Source organism: Paroedura picta, chromosome 7 (genome assembly GCF_049243985.1).
Source record: "Paroedura picta isolate Pp20150507F chromosome 7, Ppicta_v3.0, whole genome shotgun sequence".
Lineage (NCBI taxonomy): Eukaryota > Metazoa > Chordata > Lepidosauria > Squamata > Gekkonidae > Paroedura > Paroedura picta.
The window spans coordinates 39,422,676-39,450,221 of NC_135375.1; the positions used below are offsets into that span (position 1 = coordinate 39,422,676).

Below are 27,546 nucleotides of genomic sequence, written 5' to 3' on the forward strand. Positions count from 1 at the left end.
AATTCATTTTTGTAGTTCAAAGTTTGTCTGTCCATGCCGCAGGACAGCATATATTCAGAGGCCTCATATGGAAATTTCAGCTTCTTCATGCTTATATTTAAAGTCAGTTTTAAAAGATTTTGATCAGTACCAGTAAGTTGATCCAGATTACTGTGGTGAAAGACAATGAGATTTGTCTCACACTGGAACAAAAGATTTCAAATGGATTTTGTGGATAAATATCAGCACCAATACAGAACATCCATAAGATTCATATAGCCATTTATTATCTTTAAAAAGACTGTTAAGACTGAAACAATAGATTTTATAATATTATTCTTACAATATGAAAATTCTTCTCTTAGGACTTCCAGACACATTACATTATGGGGTATATTGCTTCAGGAAAAGGATGCCACAACATATTGTGTACTTTAATGCATGAATGTGCAGAGTGAGGGGTAGACAAATAAGTTACCATAAAAATTTCAGTCCTTCCTTGCTATTTTATGGTACCCTAACACATGAAAGATTGGTTTCAAGTATGTGCGTTTAAACAGGGAGAGAGCTTTTAATCTGCAGTAACTACGCACCTTTGAACATTCATCCATATCAAGGGACACAATATTGCACTTGGATACCCTCAACTGTAACATGTAAATAAGTCCTTTGGCATGAATACCTGCCAAGTCCATGCATTTTAATTTACAATCATCTCTATTCCACACAGCTTTCTTTACTGTAATATACAGTATTTGTTTTGTCCTGTTGGATTCATTTGCTCTTAATGAGAACAGTAAGCCACAGTTTTCCTCCCAACAGGATGATTTCCCCCAGTCCTTTGTATGGCTCAGTTGCAAGTTTATTTTCTAAGTTGTTGCCATTATTACCACACCAGTACCTTAACACCACCAAGGTCAGCCAATCAGTGACTGAATACCCAAGTGTTTTCAGGGCAACAAGGAGCTAATGAAAACGAAAGTCCTTGGACATATTTCAAAGCAACTCAACCAACATTAATAATACAGCAGTTACCTACCACTTAAGGTAACCAGTTAAAAAACTCCCTTGTGATTTCCAACATTTTCCACCAACATTTGCCTGAGAGCTCTGATATGTTTTCTCTTTGTTATATTTCCTCATTTTTTTTCTGCCTCTTTTGGGGCATGCAGGCTTCTAAATGTCTGTCTTTAAATCTTCGTTGGGTCATGCCATTGTCAGGTACTGATGATAGAACAAACCGAAAAGGCTTGTAGAAAAGAGACAAGCAGCAATCCACCAGGTGAGAAAGGACAAGAGTCCTCGGAACAAGAGTGGAGTAAAAATGTTCTTCAGGCTACCCAGTGCCATTGTCAGTTCTAGTACAGTTAGCTGCATCTTTCCATCATCAGATGAAGGTTCTGCATTTACTGAGTTGCTTAGTGGGCTATTCTCCACTAGAGAATCTGAAGCAGAATCTGGATAAATGCCCCAGGAGTAGTTTCCTAGAGAAACAAATAAAAAAAGTTAATATTAAGCGTCTTTCCTTGATCATTTCTACCTACATGCTTATAAGGTGAACTTTCACCATATGGATAGAGGAAAATACCTAAGGCAATCTCATCCTTATCCCACCCTCCCTCACAGGATTTTCCCTTCCTTCTTCTTCTTTCTTCCTTGCTGAACAGCCCCCTATATGCATTTTCATCTTATTAGTTTGTCTATGGCTGTCCCACCCAGGCACACACACATGGTCCACATGAGGCTTTTGAAAGTTCAAAATAAATAAAATGTTTATTTAACTTAGAGGAGACTACTGAATAAAATGTGTGCCTTTTCAGGGGGGAGTTCTAAATGTAAGGGATGGTAAGTACACTTCTAGGGGCAGAAGTAATTGCGGAATCAACACCCCATGCTTCTTTCCAGTTAATTGCAAAATAGAAAAAAGTTACACCTAAGACCTCCTACACAGAAAGCACACATACATGTGCAATTTTCACACAATTATCAGAGTCCCAGTTTTATGTAAGCCTGATAAAACACTCAATTATTCAATTACTTATATGCAAGTATGAGCAACAGCCTGCTGAATTACTGGCTGTGGTATGTAAGCTCATCTTGTTATCCAGCTGTTCCAGGATATGGAACGGAGAGGGAACTAGCTATGCAGAGAGACAGTAGAGAGAGACTAGACATTGCTCCAAAGTTTGCAATCTTTTTCCAAAACACTGAACAGAAATGTATAATGTCTACAGAAGTCATTAAAATTAGCGAGCAGTTTCCTGAATATAATGGATACTCCTTACCTAAAGTTTTCAACAGCAGTGTCATGTGAAGCAGCATTACTAAAGGAGCCACATACTGAAGTGCAATGACACAAAGATAATAGAACACTCTGGCCACCTAAAAGCAACAATAACCTTTGATGAATTGGTGTACAAAACAATGTAGTATGACTGACATCACAGAAGTTATCGCAGCCAGCAATGAAGCACAGCTGATAAAACAAAGTCGCTTAGAATACCCAGTGCTATAGAAATCAGCCGCAAGAGCAAGAGCTGCCATTGTAAAAGCCATTGAGCCTGTTTCATTTTCAAGTTCTCCTAATTCCCAAAGGTAAATATATGGTTTGCATCAGGCACACATTTGCACATGTACTTCCCTGAATCAAGTAGCAATTACTTCCTGGAAAGCAGGTGAATAGCGAATGACATTTACCTACCCCTCCTGCTGCCATAATGCTAAATTAAGTTTTCTGTCAGGAAAACCACAGAGCCACTGCTTGCAGCTTTTTCTCTCTGTCTTCTGGTCTTTAACCCAAGCCATCTAAAGCAGTTCTTTCCACACACCATGCCATCATGATACTTTACCATTAAGCAGTGCCTGTTAACTTCTGTGATCCATGTGGCAGTGGTAGCTAATGCATCTGATCTCACCAGAGATTACAACTGTAGATTCTTCAGCTACTAACACATGCATGAGCGCACTGTGTGGTCATCCCTGAAACCACATCTGTAACTACTGGCTTAGTTGTTTTAGGATTAAATCCAAATGGAGACATTGCAACTGAGCTGAAAGAAGGTGTGGGGTGCTTGGCAGAAATTAAGAGATGTGTCTCTTGTACCATTGTTCAGAAGGGGGTTACGAACAGATCAAAGTTCACTTTGGGAGCAAAAGCCATAAGCAATGCAGCAAAAAGAATTCTAGCTAAGTCTGTGGTATCTTGACATCACGTTCATTATTGTTTTGAAATACTTACCATTTTCTGCAGTTCAACTGTACTTATTCTGCCAACTTCCTTTTTCATTTGATCCACACATTTCTGTGCTAAATTAAGATAGGCTTGGAGATGATTGCGCATCATGGCTAACCGCAATGCACACAAGAGAATTATAATCCACAACCTTAGAGTATCAAATGTAGCTTCTGACATTCTGCAGATTAAAATAGAATACAATGATTTCCTCAGTCATTCACACTGTACTAGTCAAGTATTTAGGTTTTACATAAACTTGATGGCAGTACTGAAATGAATTATACCCTTCAGGCAGGAGTAACCAGAAGTATCTACTAACGATATAACCTATGCATTACATTTAAACATGTGTTATGCTGATGTGGCAAATTTTCTTCCCTTCCTAATTTAGTGAACAGGCTACCATTCTGAGCCTCCAGGATATTGGTTACCATACAAGACCAAGTAAATAAATTAAGAGTTTGTCACTTCAGTTATTTTCTTGCCCAGGTTTAAGAAAATAAGAAAAAGATATACTCAGTCTATTCTAGAAAGCAATAGGGTTGAAGAGGAGAGTGCCAATATTGTTTTTAAATAATGTAATGTTCTAGAGAGGGCATAGGGTCTCTTAACTGCTTCAAGCTTTATACTACTTTTCAATTCCAACTCCATTAAATGTCAAGCTGCGACAAGGTATCATTCAAACCATTCTGTTCTCATACTGAAATTATCCCATTCAATACTTCTTTCACTGTTATGAAGAGCTGGTCAAAGATTGTACAATTTATACTGGCCTGGCAAGCAAGTTCTAATCTTACGAATTAATTCCTTTCCCCAAGTGGCTCAGTCTCCAATTTACAGTTCTAAAATTAAGTATGAAATTTTAGAAAGGCAAAATGAAGCTTCCAACCTCTATGTCAGATGCCCATACAACACATATTATAGTAAACGGGCGATTGCAACCTTCTAATACTACAGAACTATGGTAATTATATTTAATTTATCTTCAGTGGATGTAAAGTAAATAAGGAACCTAATTTTTATGTGCTTAGCATGCACCTATGTGCACATACACACAGACTACAGGCTAAATAAGCCAATTAGGGGCAACACTAATTCCTGAAAGTCTTCAGTGTTCCAGCCATTTTCAAAAACATCACATTACTAGCAAGAAAGCCCATTTCAACCAGGAATGCACTGAACGCTAGGACCCAGGGGACACTGGCAGGCGCAGATCTCTCTCTCCTAGCAGGAGCCATAGGAGATAATCAGGGCTCCTTCCTAGCAGGGAAGCAAGGGTCATTTGCAGTTTGTCTCTGTCTCTTGCTCTCCCTCGCAGCAGGAGTCATAGCTGGTAATCAGGGCTCGTTTGCAGTGTGGCAGGGCTCTCTGTGTCTCTCTCTCTCAGGCGTCTGAGAGCAAATGGCTAGCGTCCAGGGAAGGAGGGTGGGAGCTGGAGAGGGAGGACCAATCAGGGTGTGGCCAGCTTCGCTGACCACACCCTGATTGGCCCTATTCCATCTTGAATTGCCAGGACACTCTCCACCCCCAGGGCTGTTTCACAAATATTAAGAGGAACAATGGATAAGGATAGTTACCCAGGACTAACCAAATCTGCTTTCAGCCTTTCTCCTCTTTACAGTAGAACACACATATATACACGGTGCTATATGTTTAGACATCTGTAGCTCCTCTGTTTTCTAGGATGTGTCAAATAATATCCACAGAATATTATACAGTATGTAAGACAACCAACCTCTTCTACAAATTACTACAGACAGAACTATGAAAATGAGGTGAATGATCAACTTCCATAATGGGTAGGACACTCCCTGGTCCTAAACAATCAGTATGAACTCAAATATGGTTACTTTATTTCCCCGTCAGCACAGTTATCAAGATTTTTTTTAGACTGACACACAATTAGTTCACATGACAGATTATTCAAAAGCATCTTACAAAGGCACCGTTTCTTTCCCCAATGGTGGATTCATTATATAGTCCTTTGTAATGGGTTTAACCCACAATAAGACCATAAGCAGGGGTGACAGGAAGTTTATGTGCAGCAGAGTTCTGAAAGTGAAGAACAAAAGAAAACACTCTTACTCTCACAGAAAACATCTTGGTCAAGTTCACAGACTAGAAAACAGACAGGCACAAACTACTTTGCAAGTATTCTAATTCTAATACATTAAGAAAAAGCACTGCTGCCGCGGCAGTTTTTAATCTGTCTTTAAGAAAACTTCGTCTTGGGGGTTTCTATGAAGCTTGGAGAATAGTGTGGTTCTTGAATGACAATTTGAGAATGCACACACACTTCTCTAGAGGGCTTCTGCTCAATCTTAAACTCAGTAAGATTCTACAACATTCCCCCTTGAGCTGGTTCATGATCTAGGAAGTCATACAGAATTTTCGTGGAAATGTAAAGTTCCTGCAACAAATGGTGTGTTAAAATTCAGGGTTTCTATAAAGTTAACACAGATAATCTAATGAGGAAAGCCCTCCTTGAAAGAGGAATTAGTAATCCATGGTGCTAAGGTATTTTCATGAGCTGAGGTGTACAATTCTATGAGGTCTAAGGCATTAAAAAGTGTGTAGACTTTGGAATATCAGACTACAAGCCAACTTATTAGATCCCATGGATCTGTTCTGGCAGCACTTTCTTCTAATGTAAAAAAAAAGCCTTCTGCTAACAGAGGAGACACTTACACTGTTGGAAGAGCTCCATAGTTATCAGAATAGAAAGCAGAAGTCAACCATTGATCAAAAATTTAGTCCACTAAAACTCACAAGTTGATGAAAGATCAACAGTACTTTCATTATCTTGCATTTTATGTAAGTTGCCCCAAAACACTGATCAGCAGTTTGTTTGAGAAAGGAAGAAATTCTAAATAAAGGCTGCTATTGGAAGATCAGGATGGAAGTAAGTTAAGCTATATGGTGCAGCTTACTGAGTGATTTTTGCTGGTGCTAAACTCAAAGCATCCAGATGCATCTGAGCCAGTCGCAATCCAGGGAATGTCAAGAAAGCACCAATAAGAGAACAAAGGACAGCTAGGAAGAGCTTGAATGTCAGTTTAGAAACAGGCCCCCTAGAAAGAAACACATATCAATTAGTTAAAGTCATGGCACATATTTTGCTTTTTCTACTCGCACAGTAATGGGAGAGGAAACGACTACCAAAGTCACATTTCCTTTTATCTCTTGAGGAATAAGCCTGTTACTGAATTATGCTTGAAAATCAGAAATCTGAAATCATGCAGATACATCATATAGGAAAACAACTTTGAAATGGTAAACCGAACTCCACAGTAATAGCCTATTTTATTAAATTAATTTTAAAAAACAGCCCCAAAAAGGGCAGTCAATGTAAAAGAAGGATTTTTCTTTTGCTTCATTTGGCATTCCCGTTATTAGCCCTTCTAGTATACTTATGTTTATTTATTATATTTATTTATTATATTTATTTATTTAACTGAATTTTATATTTTAACTGTATTTAAATGTATTAATGTTTTTTATGTTCACCATCTAGGCCCATTATGCACAGGGGGGATAGCGCACATTTGGGGTGGAATGGCGGCGACTAAAATCACCGATAACGCACAGAGCCGGCTGCAACTGGCCGCAGATTCGGTGAATGCCGCCGAAAAAGCTGCGTTAGCGAAACGCGGAAGAAAGTGCAGCTTCCGGGTGACCGGGGCGCAACCAGAAGCGGCGCTGGGGTCGTCACGTGCATAATCGGTTACTCTGGGTTTTGCAGCCGTTACGTCCCATCCCGTGTATAAGCGGTTTGCTTCGCTTCTTCCCCCTCCGTGTTTTCCATTTGACCCGAAATTGCCGTTTCGGCGGCCGTGCATAATGGGCCCTAGTGAATCTGATTGGGTGGAAAGGTAGTATAAAATGTTCAGTACAAAATAAATAACCAAGCCAAGTATACGGTCCATAGGCTGGAACTGATAGCTAACTAATGCTTCCAGGACCTTGACTGTTTGGCTTCCTCTCTGACAGAGGCAAAGCTTTCCTAAAATCCAGCAAGGGGGTCCACAAGGATACTTTAGGCTGATCCTGCATTGAGTAAGGGGTTGGACCAAATGGCTTGCATGGCCCTCTAGGATTCTATTCTAAGGTAATAACAGGAGACAAGTGCAAGTATGCGTGCATGTGTGCATGAGAAGGGAAATACTGCAGACCCCCTTGCTACGTAAGTGCCATGGAGGTACTACAACACAGAATGGAAACTAGGGCAAATGTGATAAATAGCACAACTCTTTTCCTAAGTTGCTCATTAAACTTGTGGTCACCACTGATTACCTAGCAACTTTGATGATGGACCAGTGAAGAAATATCATCAAAAGCTGCAAGTTGCTTTGACCTGTCTATTAGGGCAATAAGATCAGGGAGAAAGGTTGGCTTTCTGTATCTTTTAAATAGTTGAACAGGTAGGAAAACTGCAAAGAAAAAATAAGTTGCTCATGCTGAAAGTCTGTCTAGCTATTAAAGGTACAGAAATCCTTGTCACTTTTTCCTCTCTACAAAGAAATGTGTAACATAGCTCCAGCCTAGGAACGTAGGTTACAAAAGAGCGTTTACCATCAATTCAAAGTAGAGAGTAGTGGCTGGTAGTACATCAGGAAGTGCCTGCATGGTAATCTAAGGTCCCAGAGCAATGTCCATCCTGCATCATACTGTAGTCTCTAAAGTTGGCATAAAGAGCAGCTTCTCGTTCTCCACCCCATGCCAGTCCCAAATGTCATTTCCAGTAGTTTTAGGAGCTGCCCGATTTTGCAGCAAGAACTACTGTAGAAAAAATACTGAAATCTTCAATGGAGTTTTACAGCCAATGAGAGAATATAAATATTTTAAACAAGAAAAACAAAGAAATTTGCTGCACTTGCAGCTCTTTGTACATGTGTCTTTGGATTAGGGACCCAAAGTCCTTAAGAGAATTAAAAACACATTCTAGAGAACATTGTTCTTAAAATATCTCCTAAGTCTCGCACATTTTTGTCTAGCATTTGGTAGGTTATACTTACCGTGATTCTAATCCTTGTTTTTCAAAAAACTGCACAGCACTTTCTGAAAAATTTGAGAAGCCTGCAGGTGGAAAAATTTAGCACATGGTAAATGCCGACTTTCAAAATGCTAGCAACATTTTAGAAACGTTTTCAAGTGCCTGACTTTTTCCATTTGACAATGAAAATGTCACAATAGAATTATTAACAGGCTCGTCTGACAATATTCCTTTGTACAGTTTGTAACCATGAAGCAGCTATGTTAGTTCTTAAAGGATGCAATATATATCCTTTGGGAATGCAGTGAACAAATCTCATTGATCTTAAATAGTGCTGGAACACAACCAGAGAATAGCCAATCCATAAGAGAGGTACTTCAGTCAACTGTAGTGACTGGACAAGTGCGCAGAAATGAAAACAAGTTAAAAACTGAAAGGAGACCACAGTGATAGTAATAGACAATAACAACAGAAGCTGCACTGCATGCAAAAATGAAGCAACTCCTCATGCATCTACGGTTAAGTTAATTGAAATACTGCTATAAGAAAGTATTTTAGCAGTTACCTGATTCAAGTCCAAATTCTAAATAGTTTTCTGTTACTATTAAGATTGCCATTGCTTTAACAAAGAAGAAGAATCCAAACGTTACACAGAGTGATCTTTCTCCTGCATCTTCTACTTTGAAGTAGTGTGTGGTCAATGAGAACAATATTTTGCTACATGAGAAGAGTCAAGGAAATCACATTTTGTAGAGTCCCAAGAATCAAATGCAATATATTGGCACTGTAGGAAAAAAATCTGTACAGAGAGTGAAGTGAACACATTTGTTTAATACATTTGTGTATTTAAATGCTAAGGAATTGGAGGAACTTGGTTCCAAAGAACAGGACTACTGATTTTAAACACTGGGTTTAGGTACATAAACAGTATCCACTCCCCAACCCTTCCTGCAGCAAGCAATGATCAGCTAGTCTTAAAGAAGCTATAACTTTTAAACAGCTTTTGATACTGTGTATCAAAAAAGCCCAAAGCTAAGAGTAGCTGCTTGGATTTCAGTCATTAGCTGGAAGTCAGTTTAATTTAATTAGTTGGAAGTCTGTATAACCCCTCCACCCCAATTGCCAAGTACTTGCTTGAGATTGGGCACAACATGGATCAATGATCACCACAGATGTTTCTTTTCTTTCATTTTTAATACAAGCAATTCAGTAGGAGCCAGATAAACTGTAGATGCCCACAGCTTCCATTTTAATTAAATTCACTTGTTTAAGAAATTAGACACATTTGATATTCCATTAGCTAATTGAAGATTTCAATATTACTTATCAGAATCTAAAGAGTTTAACAGCTTCGTTTTCAAAGACTGAGTACATAAAGGTCATTTGAGGCCATGATGTCACAGACTATTTTCCTTGTCTTATGCCACCCGCATAAATGTTCCAAGACAAATTAATGGGGACCTTTAGCTTTATTTTTAGTGAATCAACACAATACTACAGAATACTATCAGAGAGTATTAATCCAAACTTTTAGTTTCAACAAGTTAATCTAACAATTGCACCCAAATCACTACACTGTCAATTTTGGAGGTCTAAAATAACATACAGCTATTCCCTTAGTGCACCCAACTATGAAATAGATCTCATCTAGAGCTTCAATGGGAAACTGCCATATTCCTTGGGCTGACTCTGGATCATCTCTCAGCTCTTCCTGCTTGTCATTGTGACACTAAACATATTTATCGTTGGCAGCAGTTAAGGAAACTGGCTAGGACCTATTGGAGAGGGCATTTTAGGCTGGAGGAGGCAAGGAAAACCTCTGGATAGAAATCCCATCCATTGAGAGAACTTTGTGGGGGATCCTGGACATTGTTTGTTCTTTGATTTTTATCAGTTTACAGTGGGGGAAGGAACTAAAGTGCTGGTTTTGCGGTATAAGGAAAGAAGTCCGCACTCCTAACCACTACACCAAACAAGTGGGGATGGAGGTGGGGGTGGTAGCAGCCCATATAATTGTGTTACCACTATCTTTTGATCCCTCTAACAGTACCACGATGGCATCCTGGATGGCCATCCTTCCTTTTGTCTTCCCAATTTTGTTTCTAATTCAGAGTAGAGAACAACATTTAAGACTTGCAAAAAGAGGATACCCACTACTAAAATACAGGATATGGTCCTTCGGTGCCAGCCTATCTAGTTCCACTGGATTCAAAATGGAAACACTTTATTTTAAGCACATGCATGTCCAAAGGTTCAACAGAACAATACTTTAGAACCACCTACACAATTGATAAAGGTAGCAATCAGCAGTTTGGCTCCCCAATAGGCAATATTCTGTATGAAGATTTTGCAGGGTCTCTTCTAACAGCAAAAACTGCAGATAAGCAAAGGCCGGCACCTGCAAGCAAAAGCTGGCACCTGCTGAGATCTTTTTACAAAGGACAGGAAAAGAGCTATATATAGAGATTGCTGCTGCTGGTACTCTACTACAATGGCTGTCTGCACACAAGTGCCCCTTTCAGTATATGCTATTCATAACTGACTTCTGCTGCATGCTGTGCTATACTTGCAACTCTAGATGGAAACCTTAATTTTACTGCAGCCCAATTATTTAGTATACACTTATATATAGAGTCAACTGAAAATTTTTAAAATGCTACTTTAAAGCTCTGTTCTAGTGACTAGTATGCTATGATTCAGGATTTCATAACATTCACCATGCAAATAACTAGCAAGTAAAGTAAAAGGCTACATTTTCAAATCATGTATATGACAGTTGTAGAGTTTATAAACAGACACAGATGTACAATTTATCATGTCACTGTTTGCTTAACTTGCTTTAACAATAAGGAGGTTCAAAACAAGGAGCAGCACCTTGCAAAAACTCTGGGGTGACCTTGATTTGAAAGTATGTTTTATTCAGCTTTATTCAAGCAGTCAAGTGTATGCCTGATATTATAAGGAGTATTTATGTCTCTGAGCAACAACAGCTATCAAAATTAGGGTATTTTCTCCTTACAAATCACTGCTATAATTAAAAAGGGAGACCAAATAATTCAGTCTGATAAAGGGTACTGGCTTTAAACTATAGGGAATGTCCTGAAAGGAGATACTTTTAAAGACAAAGACTCCTTAGAAATTTTGGGTGAGTGGAGTAGCTTTTACCCTGTCATCTGTTTCAGAAGATAGAAATTTTTCTTAGGCAGGGGGAGGGAATTGTTGCCAGTCCCCATCAGATACTCACTTGCCTCCATGCTATCCATGGAAGTCTCCTGATCCCTCCCCCAAAGAATTCCAGGGGGCTCAATGGCATGCAGTGAGAGTGAAAAGCTCAGCTCAAGGATGTTACAGGTTACAAGCCAACAACATGAACCAAGTCTTAGGCTAGCATATGGTTTGCCACAACTCATTTCTTGAATGCCTGCAGCATACAAGAAAAATAACTGATCAGCACTCTGAATCTAGCAAGCATAGCCAGCTCAACGTTACTCTGCAGTACTGTGGATGTTGCCTGTGCTTCTAGTAAAGGATTCATCTGTTTGAGATAATACATTACGCTGTAATGACGAAGCATGTTTTAGATCAACCCTACTGTAATTCTTTTTATTCTCAACTGAAAAACAAATTAATTCCTGTGAATTTTATGAGATATTAAAATATTTCACATGGTGTTTATCATAATAGTTAACCATAAAAGGATACATTGCAAAAGCGAGAACAAGCAGGCACCAGACAATGCTAATATTCATCTCTTGGAGGGGCTTCATCCAGCTATAGTAGGCCTCGGTTACCAAATACACTATTGTAGCAGCAACTGTGAAGTCCACCAACCACTGATATTCAGGAAAGTAATGCAATGCTGAAAGGGAAAAGGGTCATCCAGTATCAAAGAGGCATATAAAACATTTTTTAAGCATTGGCAGCAACAGCTTTTAGATACGTTGATTCTCAAAAGTTTATATTCCCCAAACCTTCTCGTTCTTTAAGGTTCTTCTGGAACTGAATCTAGCTGTTCTAATGCAGGCAGACATGGCTATCTAAAACCATCCAGATGACATTAGAACCTTTCAAGGAAATCAAATGGATTTCTCTTTCCCTGACTCCCATTCAGGAGACAAGGAAACTGCGAGACCCTTGAGCTTATGACTCAATGACATCTCAAACAATACAGAATAGCCAAAGTGGTTGGTGCCTTTAGGTTAATCACACCCATTCTTAAGCATCCAAGAAATTCTACAGCCAGACAGAGCCATCAAGTTACGCCCCTGAATTAATCCACAAAAGGCAGTACTATCACCTGACACAGATCCCATGGTAACTCTCATCTAGAAGCATGCATCCAGATAAACACCTGATTGATATTTTGGGGGTATTAATTCAGCTGGATTCTTCCCCCCTTCCATTTTTCATCTATCCAAGTGACCACCTGATAGCCACAGTTGAGATGCATTTAAAGGGCTCTAAATGCCTTCAGAGTGAACTGTCAGCTTGGAGCAAGCAGTTAAAGGGACTGAGAGTCCAATAAATGCCTTGGAAATTGACCTGTTCCGCTATCATGACTTGCTAAAGGCATTTAAAATTTAAAGGGATGCATTCTCTTTTAAACTTTAAATGCCTTCCCCCCTCCACTGGAAACAATGGAGAATGGCGGCACCTTCTTTGAGGTAGTCCATAGAATTGGACCTCCTGGTCCAATCTTTTTCCTACTTGGGCATGTCCCCCCCCCCCAAAAAAAGCACCCCTCTCCCAAATATTTATCAAATCCAAATACCAAACCGGTATTAGGATTTGGGAATATCAGGGTATACTAGTATTTTGGGGGTTCTATATATCCAAACCTGAAAAATACCAGAGGTTTTTTTTGCACATCCCTGTTCTCAATGGTAACTCATAACCCTCCCCTCAAATAATATGACCCCAAAAGCTCATTCATTTTTGAGATAAGGGGTTCTTAAACTTACAGGCAATTCAGTTTTTCTGCAAAACTGGTTTCTACCACCATATTACATCTGGAACCCAAGGATACAGCTCAAACTATGAAAGCAAGCATAGCACACACACTCCCTTTAACTTTTTACCAGCCTTCACATCTCCCCTGTGTCTCCTTTCCACCTCTCATTTAAAGTGGCCACAGACTCTTACCTAAGGTGTCTATTTCAGTAACAGATTTGGTTTTCAAATGAAGATCAATGTCCTTAGGAATGGTTAGTGGTTTGTTTTCGATGTGACCATTATATTTCCTGTAAAGGTACACATAACAAAAAACAGTTTCATAATGCCTTACCATTCACATTCGTAGTCAGCTATTAAAGCTATCAAAACAGTTTTATTTAAACCCACATTCAGAGTCCAAGGAGGATGAGTAATAAAATATGGACTCTGCTTGAATAAACAATGGGAACACAAGGGAAATAGGGTCATGAAAGAGACAGATTCAGCTAATGGCAGAAACTCTTAACACTTGCAGCGAAATACGGTAGTGAGGTGGAGACTAAAAACAAAGCTGCGACTGTTTTCTCTGCTATTAAGGAACATCCCAAGTAGTAAAAAGCAACTTGGAAATGCTAGACCTAAACTGAGACAACGGAATTAATTGTATAGGCTGCTGAACCAAATGTAAGGATCCATGAATTCCATCCTATCTGGGGTAGTACAAGTACGGAGACATGACTTCTCCTTTGAATGACTGGAGGGCAAGGGTAAAGGGCAAAATTAGGCTTACTCACAGTACACCACCTAGCATGCTGTGTCTGAGGGTACATCTCTCCTACCTGAAGTGAAAGGGGGGTAGAGAGAGAAAAATGTAGAATTGGGCTCAGCGGGCATTTTGCCTGAGTCCAGATCTATCTATAAAACAAGCATCTGAGCAGTGAAGTGAGAATGAGCAAGGGAATATATTCAATGAGTTCAAATCCCTCCCCACAATGCTTAAATGGAAGAGAGGAGGATCAAAAGAATTAAAAATCCCCTACCTTTCACCCCCATAATTACACTTCCCCCATGATCGTCATGGAAGAACATGTCTACTAATTTATGGCACAGTTAATTGGCATTAACTGTTTTGAACATTTTTTGGCTAGAAAATTGGCTGAATAGTAAAAACATATTGCTCTGTGCAAATAAACTAGCAACAAAGTTTTAAAGAACAATGTTCCATAACAGTATAAAATGACCACTTGCAAAATTAAGTGTAAATAATGCCAACATAATATAACTGCTCTCAAGACAAGTAAGTCATGCTACTGATATTAATGTAATTTCTCATAGGGGGGAGTACTAGAGCAAATCGATTCCATACCATAGAATACCAAACTTATTTTCTTCTGTCTTCTAGCTGTAGAGAATTTTTAGAAATCTACAGAATCTTAAGTATACAAAAGCAAAGGAAAGAAGTCCTCTGAGTATCTGATATGAGGCTCCTTTCTGAAAGGAGAACAGGTTCCCAGTATCCTCAATGGAATTTAAAAAAATGCAAGGGATGCTCTAATAATAAGGAAGTTAATACTCCAGCTACCGTTCTTTCATCTTTCACCACTTCCTGATATAATACTTCAGTGGGCCACTGAGAACACGTGGCTACTCTTCCCAGACGGCCAACTCTTTACAGCACAGAAGAGCAGAGCAAATTCAAACTGCGTAGTTCTTCTTCCCATCCAGTTAGGCCACTCTCTCTTATTACAGGAACAGTGAAAAGCACTTGGGGAAATGTGCCTCCCCTGCCTTTAATTTCCAATAAATTCAATTGGGATTCACTTATACAAGAATATGCAGGAATTGGTGTATTTGTAAAACATGAACAGCTCTTTCTATCCCTTCTCAAAAATCATTAGGAGAGTAGACAATCAACCCCATTTTTACAAAGGAAAATGACGTTGCAAAATAGCAATGACCAAACTGTTTCAATTACCTGTCTTTCTTGCCTTTGCCTTTTTGTTGCTTCCCTGCAAGAATGCGTAATTCTTCTTCTGTGGGATGCTGACACCATTGCAAACTGGAAGAAAGATGATGAACAAACAGGCACCAGCAGAAATACATGTTATTCATCAGTCTGGATACCAAAGTATTTGTTTCACTATTCCTTAGCAAATGACTCATTTCAAGATGCACTAACTCTTACAGATTTCCTAATTCATAGCCCAACATGTAATAAGTATCCACATCAGAATTACGTTCATACGTACACTGATGAAAAGTATTTCACATAAGGAGCATCTAACATTCCAGCTTTAAAAAGCCCAGTGATTCAACCAATAAGATTCAAAAATAAATTCAACTACATGTAGTGATAATAAAAGACTCCTGTGATTTCTTTTGGGAGGGTGGGGTGAGAGAAGGCCTATTTTGGGATGCAGTCACAGTACTGACTTGTTTGCCTACTGAACAGTTTGCTACATTTCTCTTCTATACCATAGCTCAGCATTTCTCAACTTTTTTACTGTTGAGAAACTGCTGAAGCATTCTTCAGACTTCGAGAAACCCCAGAAGTGATGCAATCATGCAGTTGGAAAGCACGGTTGTATACATGCCCACCCAAGGCCCTTTCCCTTCCCATCCCCTCCAGGTCTTAGACTTAGACTCTTTTATTATGGTCATAGACCAGCATAAGATGATGTGAAACATCTATTAAAACCAGAAATTAGAACATCCTAAAACACTGTTGTACAAAATAAAACATGTAATAAGAATGTACATAAACACAGCTGTCCAGTGCACTTGAAACAGACAATTCTACTGCAAATGTTTATCACTGCTACACAGAACTTGGCAATACTATAGGTTGTGTCTATCATTGGCCATTTTGGGAGCAAGGGGGAGGTCGACATGATCATATATGGTCATATCACCTGATAAATGTTTAACAAATTAAAAAATAAATAAATAATGATTAACTCCCACCCATTCAGGGCCTCCAAGAAACTTTGATAGCCTGCCATAGCTACTGCGGTCAGCAAAAATATCACATTCTCAGTAACTCAAGATGTTCACAATAAAACATACAAGATCAATGTCATATACTAAAAAGTATGTGTCATTTTTATTTGCAGTTTATTTTATGCAAAGAAAATGAGGCTCTTAGCAAAGAGCACACAGACACCCAGCTACTGGTAATGTATAAGATTTCGACTACTGCAGCTAAACTAGCAAGAGCACTTCCACAATGTTCCCCTAGGATACCCACGAACAATTCTAAAATCCCTCAGGAGCCTATAAAGGACAGACAAGGATGCTACTGTTTTAACAAACAGCAAAGACCACTGAAGCAGCATCTCTTCTGCCTACATCCTGCTTTCACCAGTGATCTCCAGTGAAGTATTTCAACAACTGTCTGGTTTGACAAGCAGCAGCTGATGAGTACTAGATTCAGAATCCACCTTCATATTTGCCAACCCACCCCCTGGCTCAGATGTCTCAGAATCAACTGCTACTGAGACAGAAATATTTTAAGACCAATGGGGAAGCCATTCGTTAGTAAACCTAACCAGCTGAATACACGAGCTGAACATATTTCAACATGTACAGATGTGATTGTTTGATGAGCAGCTTTAATCTACTTCAAATTAGGGGGGAAATTATTCTCTCTCTGTAGAGGCTCAGTGCACTGATAACATAACAGTTCTCATATTGGAAGGTTATGTTGCTAAAACTTCACTCTTTCTGAATTGCATATGATGAATTGCACTAGAATGAAATGGAAATTTATAACAATACTGAACTCTTTTTATAGCGCATGCACCCACAACCGTTCCTGTTAAAAACAACTGTAGCATAATGATAATTTAACTGATCTTGAATATCTAAAAAGGCTATGGATTTGCTACAAATAGTAAGGTTGTCATTAATAACTATGTTACCAACAGAGTTGCACTGTTTGCTCTCGCAGCCAGGAAAATCAGGTCCAAATTGTGCAATTAGGATTAAAACCCTAATCATTATGGTTCCTTTCATCTGTGTAACTTTTTATTACTCCCTATGATTTTATCAGTTTGATGTCTTAATTTTAACTGACTTTTGTACTGTAGTCAATTTGCTGGAAATGGCCAATGGCTGACTAATAAACTAAATCTGAATCTGAACTATGTTTTATGGATAAGCTATCTCATCTTCCTTTAATTTCAATTATGATTTCCATCTATAAGAGGTACACTTTTTAATTGTAGAAACCACTATGATATCCTTCCTATAACAAACAGAAATGAGAACATAATGAACAGACACGTTGACTTCTTCAAAAAGAACACTGAACCTTTCAAGTGGTAAATCCATAAACAAGATATGTAATGACACAGCATGTAGTGCTCAATATTATCCAAAGTTAAAATGCAGTGCTACTCTCTAGGCAAGACACTAAAAAACGGAAAGCAAGTATTCTACTGAAAATCAAACTTCAAAATCTGTGCACTGCTACAATTTGTTTGAAAATGAAACTCATTGAATAGGACAATTGCAACAAGAAGAAGCATGGCAGCTTACAGACTATCAAATTTATAATGGCATAAGCTTTCAGGGGCTAGAGCCCACTTTGTCAGATGTATGATTAGCTTCTCTTATCTTACCTGCCACTACAGAGAAGCCACCGTGCAAGAGAGTAGTGAGGTATGATCTTCTGTATAATACTAGCCATCACCATGGTAACCACCAGCTGCACACCTATCACACCCTGTAGAAGAATAAGCCAATGCATGTTAGAGCTCAGGAGCAAACTTTCCTATATTGAAACCTACTTTTCACAGATGAAGATGTAATATTTTGTCTGTCTGAACTTTACCATTAGTCTCAATCCTTGCATAAAAATACAACTCTCCAAAAATACAACTGTACACACATAATTAACACTATTCTAAAAGGAAGTTTTGTAGTTATCTAATACTTGATATTCAAAATACCACTATGGAATAAACACTTGATTTTATCTGAAAAGCTGTGACTCAAAGCCTTACCGAGGCAATGACTCACCAGATTACTTTGAGCCAATTAATCATTCAGAATGGTACTTTGGTTTGTTCCAACTATTCTTAAGAGCTGTTTCATATAACATGGCACATCAACTAGCATATGATACAGCAAATTCTGTGGAAGAATAACCCAGTGCATGTTCCACAGAGATACATGATGCTAAACATTCAGAGAGCATGTGCTGGGAAGCAATGACTGACCATGACTCCTCAATAGATATCCATTGTGTTGGGAGACATGCATTTTACACGCTTACCAGGACAAATACTAGTATAGTCAAGGCTGCTGTTAAATGAAGCTGTTCTAGACTTTTTAACTTTGAATCATAGTCATTTGGATCACACAATAATTTTAACAAGGATAAGGACAACAAGAAGAGATGCATGAGAACGCAACCATAATTTGCAGGACTGTACACTTCGTGCTAAAGGTTAAAAATACTGCTTAAGAAGTAGGCCAATGTATGAATAAGGCATCAAGGAAGTTGGGATGTCCACATTTTTTATCATTGCTGAATGACTGTTAAAATAGTTCCTGGATTTAAAACTTCTTTGAGGGGAATGAGAAAATGTTCGCTGATTCTTTCTTCTTGGTGCAGACCTCCAACTCCTCCCTCCCCATGTGGTTTCTGGGGTCTTCTATCCACCAGGATCAGAAGACATTTTGCACTGTAGCAGCAGGGAAGACATCAGCAAATTGCTCTCCACTAACAGACATTCAGATGTGATTTGCCATTTTCTGCCTCTACATTGCAACCCTGAACTTCACTGGTGGTCCTCCCATCCAAATACTAATTAAGGCTGACACCACTTAGCTTTCAAAACCTAGTGAGAGCGGGCTAGCCTGGACTATCTAGGCCAACCAGTTTAGCCTAACAACAATGGGTATGTATTTCAACAAGGTATATTACAAGCACTCAACAGTGTTTATGGAACAACTATTGTTGGTATTCCAAGTTGCTTTACATAGTATCTACAACCAGTCTCCTTGGGCATTTTTGTAGTAGATATATGAAATATGCCATGTAGATCAACATCTCTAATACTTGGTGGGACACCTACTGAGGAATGTCTGTGGCCCTGACAAGTTTAAAAAACCATACCCACACCAGTTCAAGTAAAACCACTTAAAACACACATGCCTCACATGTTTCAGGTTATACTTAAAAGAACTTCCTCCCCAAAGAAAAACTCATACTAGCCTGTTCTTAAACTGGTCAATAGTATATATGAGAAAAATTAAAGAATATCTATTACTTTCCAGTTTGATCTAAGCCTACTACAAAGGAATATTCAACAATGTGGCACGTGACGGCAACAGAGAACACTGACAAAAAGAAGTGCATGTTCCTCTTGGAGGAAATTAAAATACTTTAGAAATGGCTTCATAATTTCTAAATATTTGGATGAAGTGGTTCAGGAAAAAAGCTAGGCTAGAAGCCTATTCCCCCCCACATTCATATGCAAAGCCAGTAGAAGTATCTCCTTGACCTAATAAAAAATCACTTTCAAACATTTTACTCATATTTACAGGTGTATTCTGAGGAAATGTCTTTCAAGACACTTGAACTCTACTCCTTCAAAGCAATCCAGAAACAGATTGTACGGTTCATTTCCTGGAAGTGATTAGTTAGTTTTAAAGCTATAAGCAAACTTCTAAATATGTTTAAAAGGTTGTAATGGTGTACAGTGCTCATATGTAAGGGTGTACACTGGAATCTACCCGAAGTGAAAATAAAATTCAAAATATAGTAGGAGGGGGAGGTTGATTAGCCTATCTTGCCAGGTTAGCTTGCTAACCGATAATGTTATATTGTAATTGTTGCTGAGGGTTTTTAATGGATTTTATTGGGGGTTTTAAAATGTTGTAACCCGCCACGAGCCGTAAGGGAGTGGCGGGCAATAAATCGAAAGATAATAATAATAATAATACATTGCTGGTATTTTTCAGGTAGATTTCAGCATCTCAAGTGTACCCAGGTTTTCTTGGGCAAATTGAGACCCCCCCCCCAAAACAAAAATCTGGATAAATTCAAGAATTGCAGAGTAGCTTTGAATACAGTAGTTTGTCAAGCTTCTGCAGCAATCCCTTTTAAGTTTAAAGGGACTGCAGAAGACAGTCTGAGGATCAGATGGGCCAGTGAAGAGCAGACCGTTCCCGTAGGCTCAGCTTGCAGCTGGGTTCTCCTGCAGCCCAGTTTGAACCAGAATCCAGGAGAAGCAAGCCCAGCCAGGATTGGCTGTGTGCACAGGGAGTAATGTATTCCAAGCAGCACAGCAGCTCCTAGGGCTGACATCTCTTGCTTCCCAGTTTAAACCAAGCTTCATGAGAAGCCAAGCTAACCCCAGAATTGGGCTGGCTTTTTAAATTATTATTGGTATTTTTCTTCCTGGGTGTACTGGACTGGGGGTTGGGGATCAGGATTTCCAAAAAATCCCAGATCTGAATAGCATACCAGTATTGGGATCTGGGATTTTTCAGAAATCCCAAATGTTGGGGGGGGGGGGGAGAGACCCAAACCTAAAAATAGCAACTTAAAAAAACACTGCACACCCCTACTGAAATGCTGTCTGTTTGGCCACAGTGATCCATGCAATGGTCACCTCCGGATTGGATTTCTGTAAGTCAGTCTACGCAGGCCTGCCACTGTCCTTGACCCGGAAACTCCAGCCGGTGCTGAGGCAGCTGTATTGGTTGCCAGTTCTGACCTGAATCAGGTTCAAGGTTTTGATATTAATTTTTAAGGCCATTTGCAAGTTGGGCTCTACATCTCTGAGGGATCACTTGTCTCCTTATGCCCCCCACAGGGCTTTTTCGGTCCTGGCCCCGACCTGGTGGAATGAGCTTCTGAAAGAGCTGAGGGCCCTGTCAGAGCTTTCACAGTTCTGCAAAGACTGCAAGATGGAGGACTTCTGCAGGTCTTTGAGTGAGGCCAGAGCTTGAGATCAGCTGAGCCACTCAAGTCCCTGCAGTTATAGCTGTGCATCCCATCTAGGGTGGCTGTGGGAGGGGGGTGGGAGAATTGTTTTACACTAATCTTGCTGCTACTGCTAGGAAGTAAACAAAATGCCCATTAACTATTCATGCACTCCACACTTTGGCAGAGAGATTCTCACTTTGTTATGCCTACCTTGAAAGATGCCAGCCACAGTTACTGCCAAAAACATCAAGGACTAAAGCTACCAGACCACGGCCACACAGAATACCCACAACAGCCCATAAAATAGATTATTCAGAAAATAGTTAAAGAATTATTGTTAAGATTAGGAGATGGAGAGAAATCTTTTACTTTTATTTATTTTACATTGTATAGCCATTTCCGATAGTTATGATTTGTTATATATAATCCTTTTCTTTCCTGTATCTTTCTTATATATTATCCTTTTTCTTTTAATATAACAAATATATGAAAAAACAAACCATAGAAAAATGAAGATCTAAAATCACAAGCCAAAACTGCTAATAAAATTCACCAAGTGATGCCCTAAATAAAAACATCTTCAATTGCCTCCTAAAGAGCAAAAAGTGAGGAGCCAAGTGAACCTTCCTAAGGAGATTGTCCCATAGGGCTGCCATTGAAAATCCTCTCTCTTGTATACATACCAAATGAGGTGCTTGGATTGACAGATCAATGCTAGTGTGACCTCAAAACCAGAGTACTACTATACAGTCGGCATGGGTTTGCCCTTAAAGACAATTAGGAAACTCCAGTTGGTATACCATGCTGCAGCTCCTACCAGCACTAGCCATGACATGTACATTCCTACCCAAGTCTTTATCCCTCCCCCTCCCTTGTTATTTAGAGCTCTTTGGCGGGGGGGGGGGCAGAAAGGTATCCCTCAAGTACGCAGGACCCAGACTGTGAATGACCTTGAAGGCGATTACATAAACCTTAAGCCTCAACCACGGAATTAAACTACGCTGTTGGGAGTGTGGGTTAAACATGGGCCCTCTAGGGTGTTCCTGTGAGAATCCTAGCTGCTGCGTTCTATACCAGCTGTATTTTCCGGAGCAAGGATAAAGGTAGGCCTGCGTACAGCAAGCTACAGAAATCTATTTTAGAGGTGACCATCACATTGAACAGTGGTCCCCAACCCCCGGTCTGGGGAATGGGACCAGTCCGTGGATCAGTCGGTACCGGGGCATGGCTCCTCCTCGTCCTCTTCCTCAGTTGCTGCCGCTGGCTCACCTCAGGAGGCAAATTTTCTCCAGTTCAGATTGGACTGGGATTCTGGGGAGAGGGGGCTTTGGGGCATCATCTGGGCATGGAATTGGGGTCACTGTGGGTGGATAGGTAGTTGTGAATATCCTGCATTCTGCAGGAGGTTAAATTGGATGGTCCTAGATCCCTTCAAACTCTATGATCCTAATAAGTCTGGGGGAGAGTCAGAAAACACTGTCTTCATGACAGAGAAACAGAAATGGTAATGTTAGGGTATTCTGGGCTCTTCCATCATAACATCTCTTGTTATTGGAGTGCTACCATACCTGATCCTTCTTGAAGTTAATGGGATTGAGTAGGTAAAGAAGTATGGATCCAATCTGTCTCATAGGAGCCCCCCCCCCCCACACACACACACACACATACACACACTCACAAAGAAGGGAAAAGCAGGACTACAGGGATTCCTGAGACATTTCCGGTTACTTAAAAACCCCTACCCCCAAAATGTGGTCGCAGACCACCCACAAGGAGTTTAGCAGTCTTTTCACTTCCTTAACCTTAAAATATATAGTCTGGTTTGAAAACAATTGGAAAATATACTATTCATGTTGCCATATGCTATGTATGTTTTCTTAGAGACTGGTAAGCAACAAGGCTTGCTAATAAGTTGAGACTTTTGGAAAGAATAAAGCCATTCAATTAATGTGTATACTCGTATACTGAAAAATACCATAATTAGAGGTCCTCTTAAGAATCTGTGCTAGTAGCAAGGTGAAATTCTATAAGGAGTTACCGTAAAAAAAAAGGGGGGGGGTTAGAACCTGTACCTAATATTGACTTATATCGGAACAAAGCTTTAGAGGACAACTTACACTTGCATTGTTCTTGAGTAAACATGAAGTTTAAGTATGAAGGACATGAAGCAGGAATAACAAGGTTATCATTATGTGCACATAAAAACAGAGTGCCATAGCTATCCCTGCTGTATTTTAAATGTTTGTATCTCAACAACAGAAGTCTTTGCTATGGTAGCATTAAAACGTTTGTGGCAAACACATACCTGATCTTTCTTGAATCACATTATTAGACAATACTTAATTGGTGTTATGTCCAAATTTCAAAGATATTTGCTCATTTTAATATTGCTCTATTGGTAAATTATGTAGAATATATGGCATTCTTCCCACAGAGAAGACCAATTATCAACATACTGATCACTACTAAATTCTCTGGTTAGGCAGTCATGTGTATACATCATGGTACATTATATTCATGTTCTCACTTTCACATTAATCTTCAAGATAATAATTCTGGAATTGTGAAAAGACATTTAATACCCAAGCCAAAAAATGGCCTTCCTGAATAAGACCCAGAGTACATTTAAAAGAACATTATCATTCCAATATGTGAAAAGTCAGATGTCTCGTGAATAGCCATACACACTTGAGTTTCTCTTGTATACTCTGGAAGCATCCAGTCACCAAAGGTATATTAAATATAAACATGAATATTCTATATAGGTAGGTGGCCTAATAACAGAACCTGTTTGAAACTAAAACCATTTTATTGGTTCAAATAACAGGCACCCTGAATATGTCTGTATAAAGGCAGTACAATTAAAATTGTACACAAATACCTAAAATATAACTCATTTATGTGGTTCTTTTATAATTTATTTGTAATAATTATAATTAGGCTTATAGGCCACCACTCCCAGTCCAGCTGGCTCATGGCAGCTAACTTGTGTTACTCACACTTTCCATTATGTTTGTAGGTACATGTCCCAACAGCAATCAGACAGAGAAAAGTGAAAACCACGTAGGGTTTTCAAGATGAGAGCCCTTCCAAGCTCATTTGCCATTGCCTGTCTCTTTATAGCAATGGTATTCATTGGTATTCTCCCATGCAAATATTGATTAGGGTTAACCCGTTTAGCTTCCAAGGTCTAATGAAATTGGGCTGTCTGAGGCTATTTGAGTCAGGACACTATCCTTAAAAATACCCCGATGATAAATACACATCAGCAAGCTTATATGTTGACAGATCGTACCCAGAGGGTTCTTGTTAATGGTTCAGCATCCAGCTTGGTGTAGTGGTTAGGAGTGCAGACTTCTAATCTGGTGAGCCGGGTTTGATTCCCCGGTCATCATTCACATGCAGCCAGCTGGGTGCCTTTGGGCTCGCCACAGCACTGATAAAGCTGTTCTGACTGAGCAGTAATATCTGGGCTCTCTCAGCCTCACCTACCTCACAGGTGTCTGTTGTGGGGAGAGGAAAGGAAAGGCGACTGTAAGCTGCTTTGAGACCCCTTCAGGTAAAGCAAAGCGGCATATAAGAACCAACTCTTCTTCCTCTTCCTCTTGGAGAAGAGTGACAAGTGGAGGCCCCCAGGGATCTGTCCTGGGTTGTTCAACATACTTATAAAGGATTTGGATGAGGGATTATAGGGGTACTTATTAAATTTGCAAGCGATACTAAACTGGGAGGGGTAGCAAACACAATAGAAGACAGAATCAGAATACAGGATGATCTTGGCTAAACTGAATACAATGAAATTCAATAGGGACAAATGTAAAGTTCTGCACTTAGGTAGGAAAAACCATATGCACCAATATAGGATGGGGGAAACTTGGCAGTAGTATGTGCAAAAAGGATCTAGGAGTCTTAGTAGATCATACATTGAAATAGATGACCCAGGAGGTACCTTCCAACTCTATTGTTCTATGATTCTATGTCTCCTGCTACTTGATCAGTTTTAAGTGTCAGAAATACAGCTTTCAGACAGCAGTATATTTTGGTACCTTTGATATATATATATATATAATGTATAAGAATGAGCCTCTTGTGGCGCAGAGTGGTAAGGCAGCCGTCTGAAAGCTCTGACCATGAGGCTGGGAGTTCAATCCCAGCAGCCGGCTCAAGGTTGACTCAGCCTTCCATCCTTCCGAGGTCGGTAAAATGAGTACCCAGCTTGCTGGGGGGTAAACGGTCATGACTGGGGAAGGCACTGGCAAACCACCCCGTATTGAGTCTGCCATGAAAACGCTAGAGGGCGTCACCCCAAGGGTCAGACATGACTCGGTGCTTGCACAGGGGATACCTTTACCTTTACCTTTAATGTATAAGAGCCTCTTGTGGCGCAGAGTGGTAAGGCAGCCGTCTGAAAGCTTTGCCCATGAGGCTGGGAGTTCAATCCCAGCAGCCGGCTCAAGGTTGACTCAGCCTTCCATCCTTCCGAGGTCGGTAAAATGAGTACCCAGCTTGCTGGGGGGTAAACGGTCATGACTGGGGAAGGCACTGGCAAACCACCCCGTATTGAGTCTGCCATGAAAACGCTAGAGGGCGTCACCCCAAGGGTCAGACATGACTCGGTGCTTGCACAGGGGATACCTTTACCTTTACCTTATATATGTATATGTGTGTGTGTGTGTGTGTGTGTGTGTGTGTATATATATATATATATATTGTTTTCTATTCAGCATGCCTTTATTTTGCATTCCATTCTGCTTAGCTAATCAATCTCCTCTTGAACCTTTAGTGCAGAGTACTAAGTATCAAGGTTACATACACTCCGCCCGCTGAAACTAAGCACCACCTACACCAATCAACATACTTACCACATAGACAGAGAACTTAACAAATGAAAGAGCAAAGCAAGAGAAGATACACAGCATAACCCTAAACAGTTACACCCTCTAAGTGCATTGAAATCAAGGGTGTAAAACTGTATGTCAGATTGCACTTAGAACCTACCACAAAATTTGCATTAATTGTTGGGAGATCACTGTTAACTTTAATCCAGTGGAATGGCAAGTAATTTTCTTTCCCTATTTACATAGTAAAACCCTGATTGTAAGAGAAAAAGTGAACATATCAACAAGTATATGCTGAGAAGGGCGTAATTATTTCAAATTGCAGTGGTTTCATGCATTTCTATCTTGTATTCTGATAATGGCATTTATGTGTCAACATCCATGATGTGAACAAAAAAAGGGAGCTCTCATGATGAAGACACAAGGACATAAGAAGAACTCTTGCTGCATTAGATCAGTGGTCTATCTCACACAGTACCCTGTCTTACACAGTGGCCTTGACTTTCTAAAGCCCCCCCAAAACCTTGTTGATCTTTAAGGCTTTACCAGTGGTCAGTTAGCTACCTTAAAGCAGGGGTAGTCAATCTGTGGTCCTCCAGATGTTCATGGGCTACAATTCCCATGAGCCCCTGCCAGCAAATGCTGGACATCTGGAGGACCACAGGTTGACTACTCCTGCCTTAAAGGACTAGCAACAGGGAACAGAGGACAACAAGGCTATCCCTTGATGTTTTTTCCTGACACTGGTATTCAGAAGTTTACACTGCCTTGGAATATGTTGATTCCCTTAGTCACCATGGATAGCAGCCACCAATAGATTAACACAGAATACCTCCATCTAATTCCCTTGTAAAGCTATGTATGGCATAGATAGCTGGCATTTGCTGGCAGCCAACTGCACATTTCACTTCCAGATTTCACTCAACTTCATAGCATGCCCTCAAGTCATTTTGGGGAGATGGACACACAGATTTAGAAAACAGTTAAGGTCCTAGCTAGCATTCACTGTTTTTCTTATTAACCTTGAGAACAGTGATTATAGAAATGTCCTTTCATATTTATTTCAGCTTTTAGGAACCAACGGAAAAAACCACCTAACTCCCTACTGTTGTATAGGCCTTCTTTACAAACAGCCGGTACAGACACCTGAACCCAGTGGAGATATTCTTTCCCAGTGCACAATCACAGCCTTTTTGAGCAACCTGCTAAACAACACCTGAGGAAAGAAGTACAGGCAACCTTGCAATGTCCACATTTTAAGCAGCACCTCTCGAATTCCCTCCCCCCAAGCCTTCCAGCTCTAGAAGCCTCCCCTCACCACCCCAAGCGGGCCGGGCCTGCTCCAGCATAACTCCAAATGCGCTCTTCCACAGACATATCTCGCAAGCTTCGGCACTCACCATCCTGCACCAGCCTCCGCTTCCACCACCGCCGCCTCCTCCTCGCGGACTCTCCCCACACCCAACACATAAATCTTTCCCGCGCGAGCCAAGCCGCACAGGAAGCGAGGAGGGCGGCGAGAGGAGAAACCACTCCGAGAGGTTCACAATTCCTCTCCCCAAACAAGCACCGGTTTCTACTGCCCGGGCGCACGCCTCCTGTGCCTGCAGAGGTCACACCAGGACCC

At 40.1% G+C, this 27,546-nt stretch overlaps 1 protein-coding gene across 2 annotated transcripts; it reads right to left on the reverse strand.

Annotated features, from left to right (window-relative positions):
* Positions 1–244: 244 nt before the first annotated feature.
* Positions 245–27,521, reverse strand: TMEM161B (transmembrane protein 161B). Of its 2 annotated transcripts, none has more exons than XM_077347552.1 (12): positions 27,320–27,521; positions 17,762–17,865; positions 15,115–15,198; positions 13,350–13,447; positions 11,910–12,066; positions 8,773–8,924; positions 8,230–8,290; positions 6,145–6,285; positions 5,153–5,266; positions 3,218–3,392; positions 2,265–2,361; positions 245–1,463 (listed from the first exon to the last, which is right to left on the reverse strand). In XM_077347552.1, the coding sequence occupies exons 1-12, from the start codon at positions 27,320–27,322 to the stop codon at positions 1,186–1,188; spliced, it is 1,464 nt and encodes a 487-aa protein (XP_077203667.1). In that variant the 5' UTR covers positions 27,323–27,521; the 3' UTR covers positions 245–1,185. The 2 variants fall into 2 exon arrangements, with proteins under 2 accessions (XP_077203667.1, XP_077203668.1); XM_077347553.1 differs by lacking the exon at positions 27,320–27,521 and adding an exon at positions 13,934–13,978.
* Positions 27,522–27,546: the final 25 nt, after the last annotated feature.

Bases quoted from the DNA above. Each gene is read 5' to 3' on its own strand.
- TMEM161B (XM_077347552.1), bottom strand. The intron at 15,199-17,761 runs GTAAGATAAGAG...TCTTTCTTCCAG, and splicing joins TGGCTTCTCTGTAGTGGCAG to TTTGCAATGGTGTCAGCATC. The intron at 8,291-8,772 runs GTAACTGCTAAA...TTCCACCTGCAG, and splicing joins AGAATTTGGACTTGAATCAG to GCTTCTCAAATTTTTCAGAA.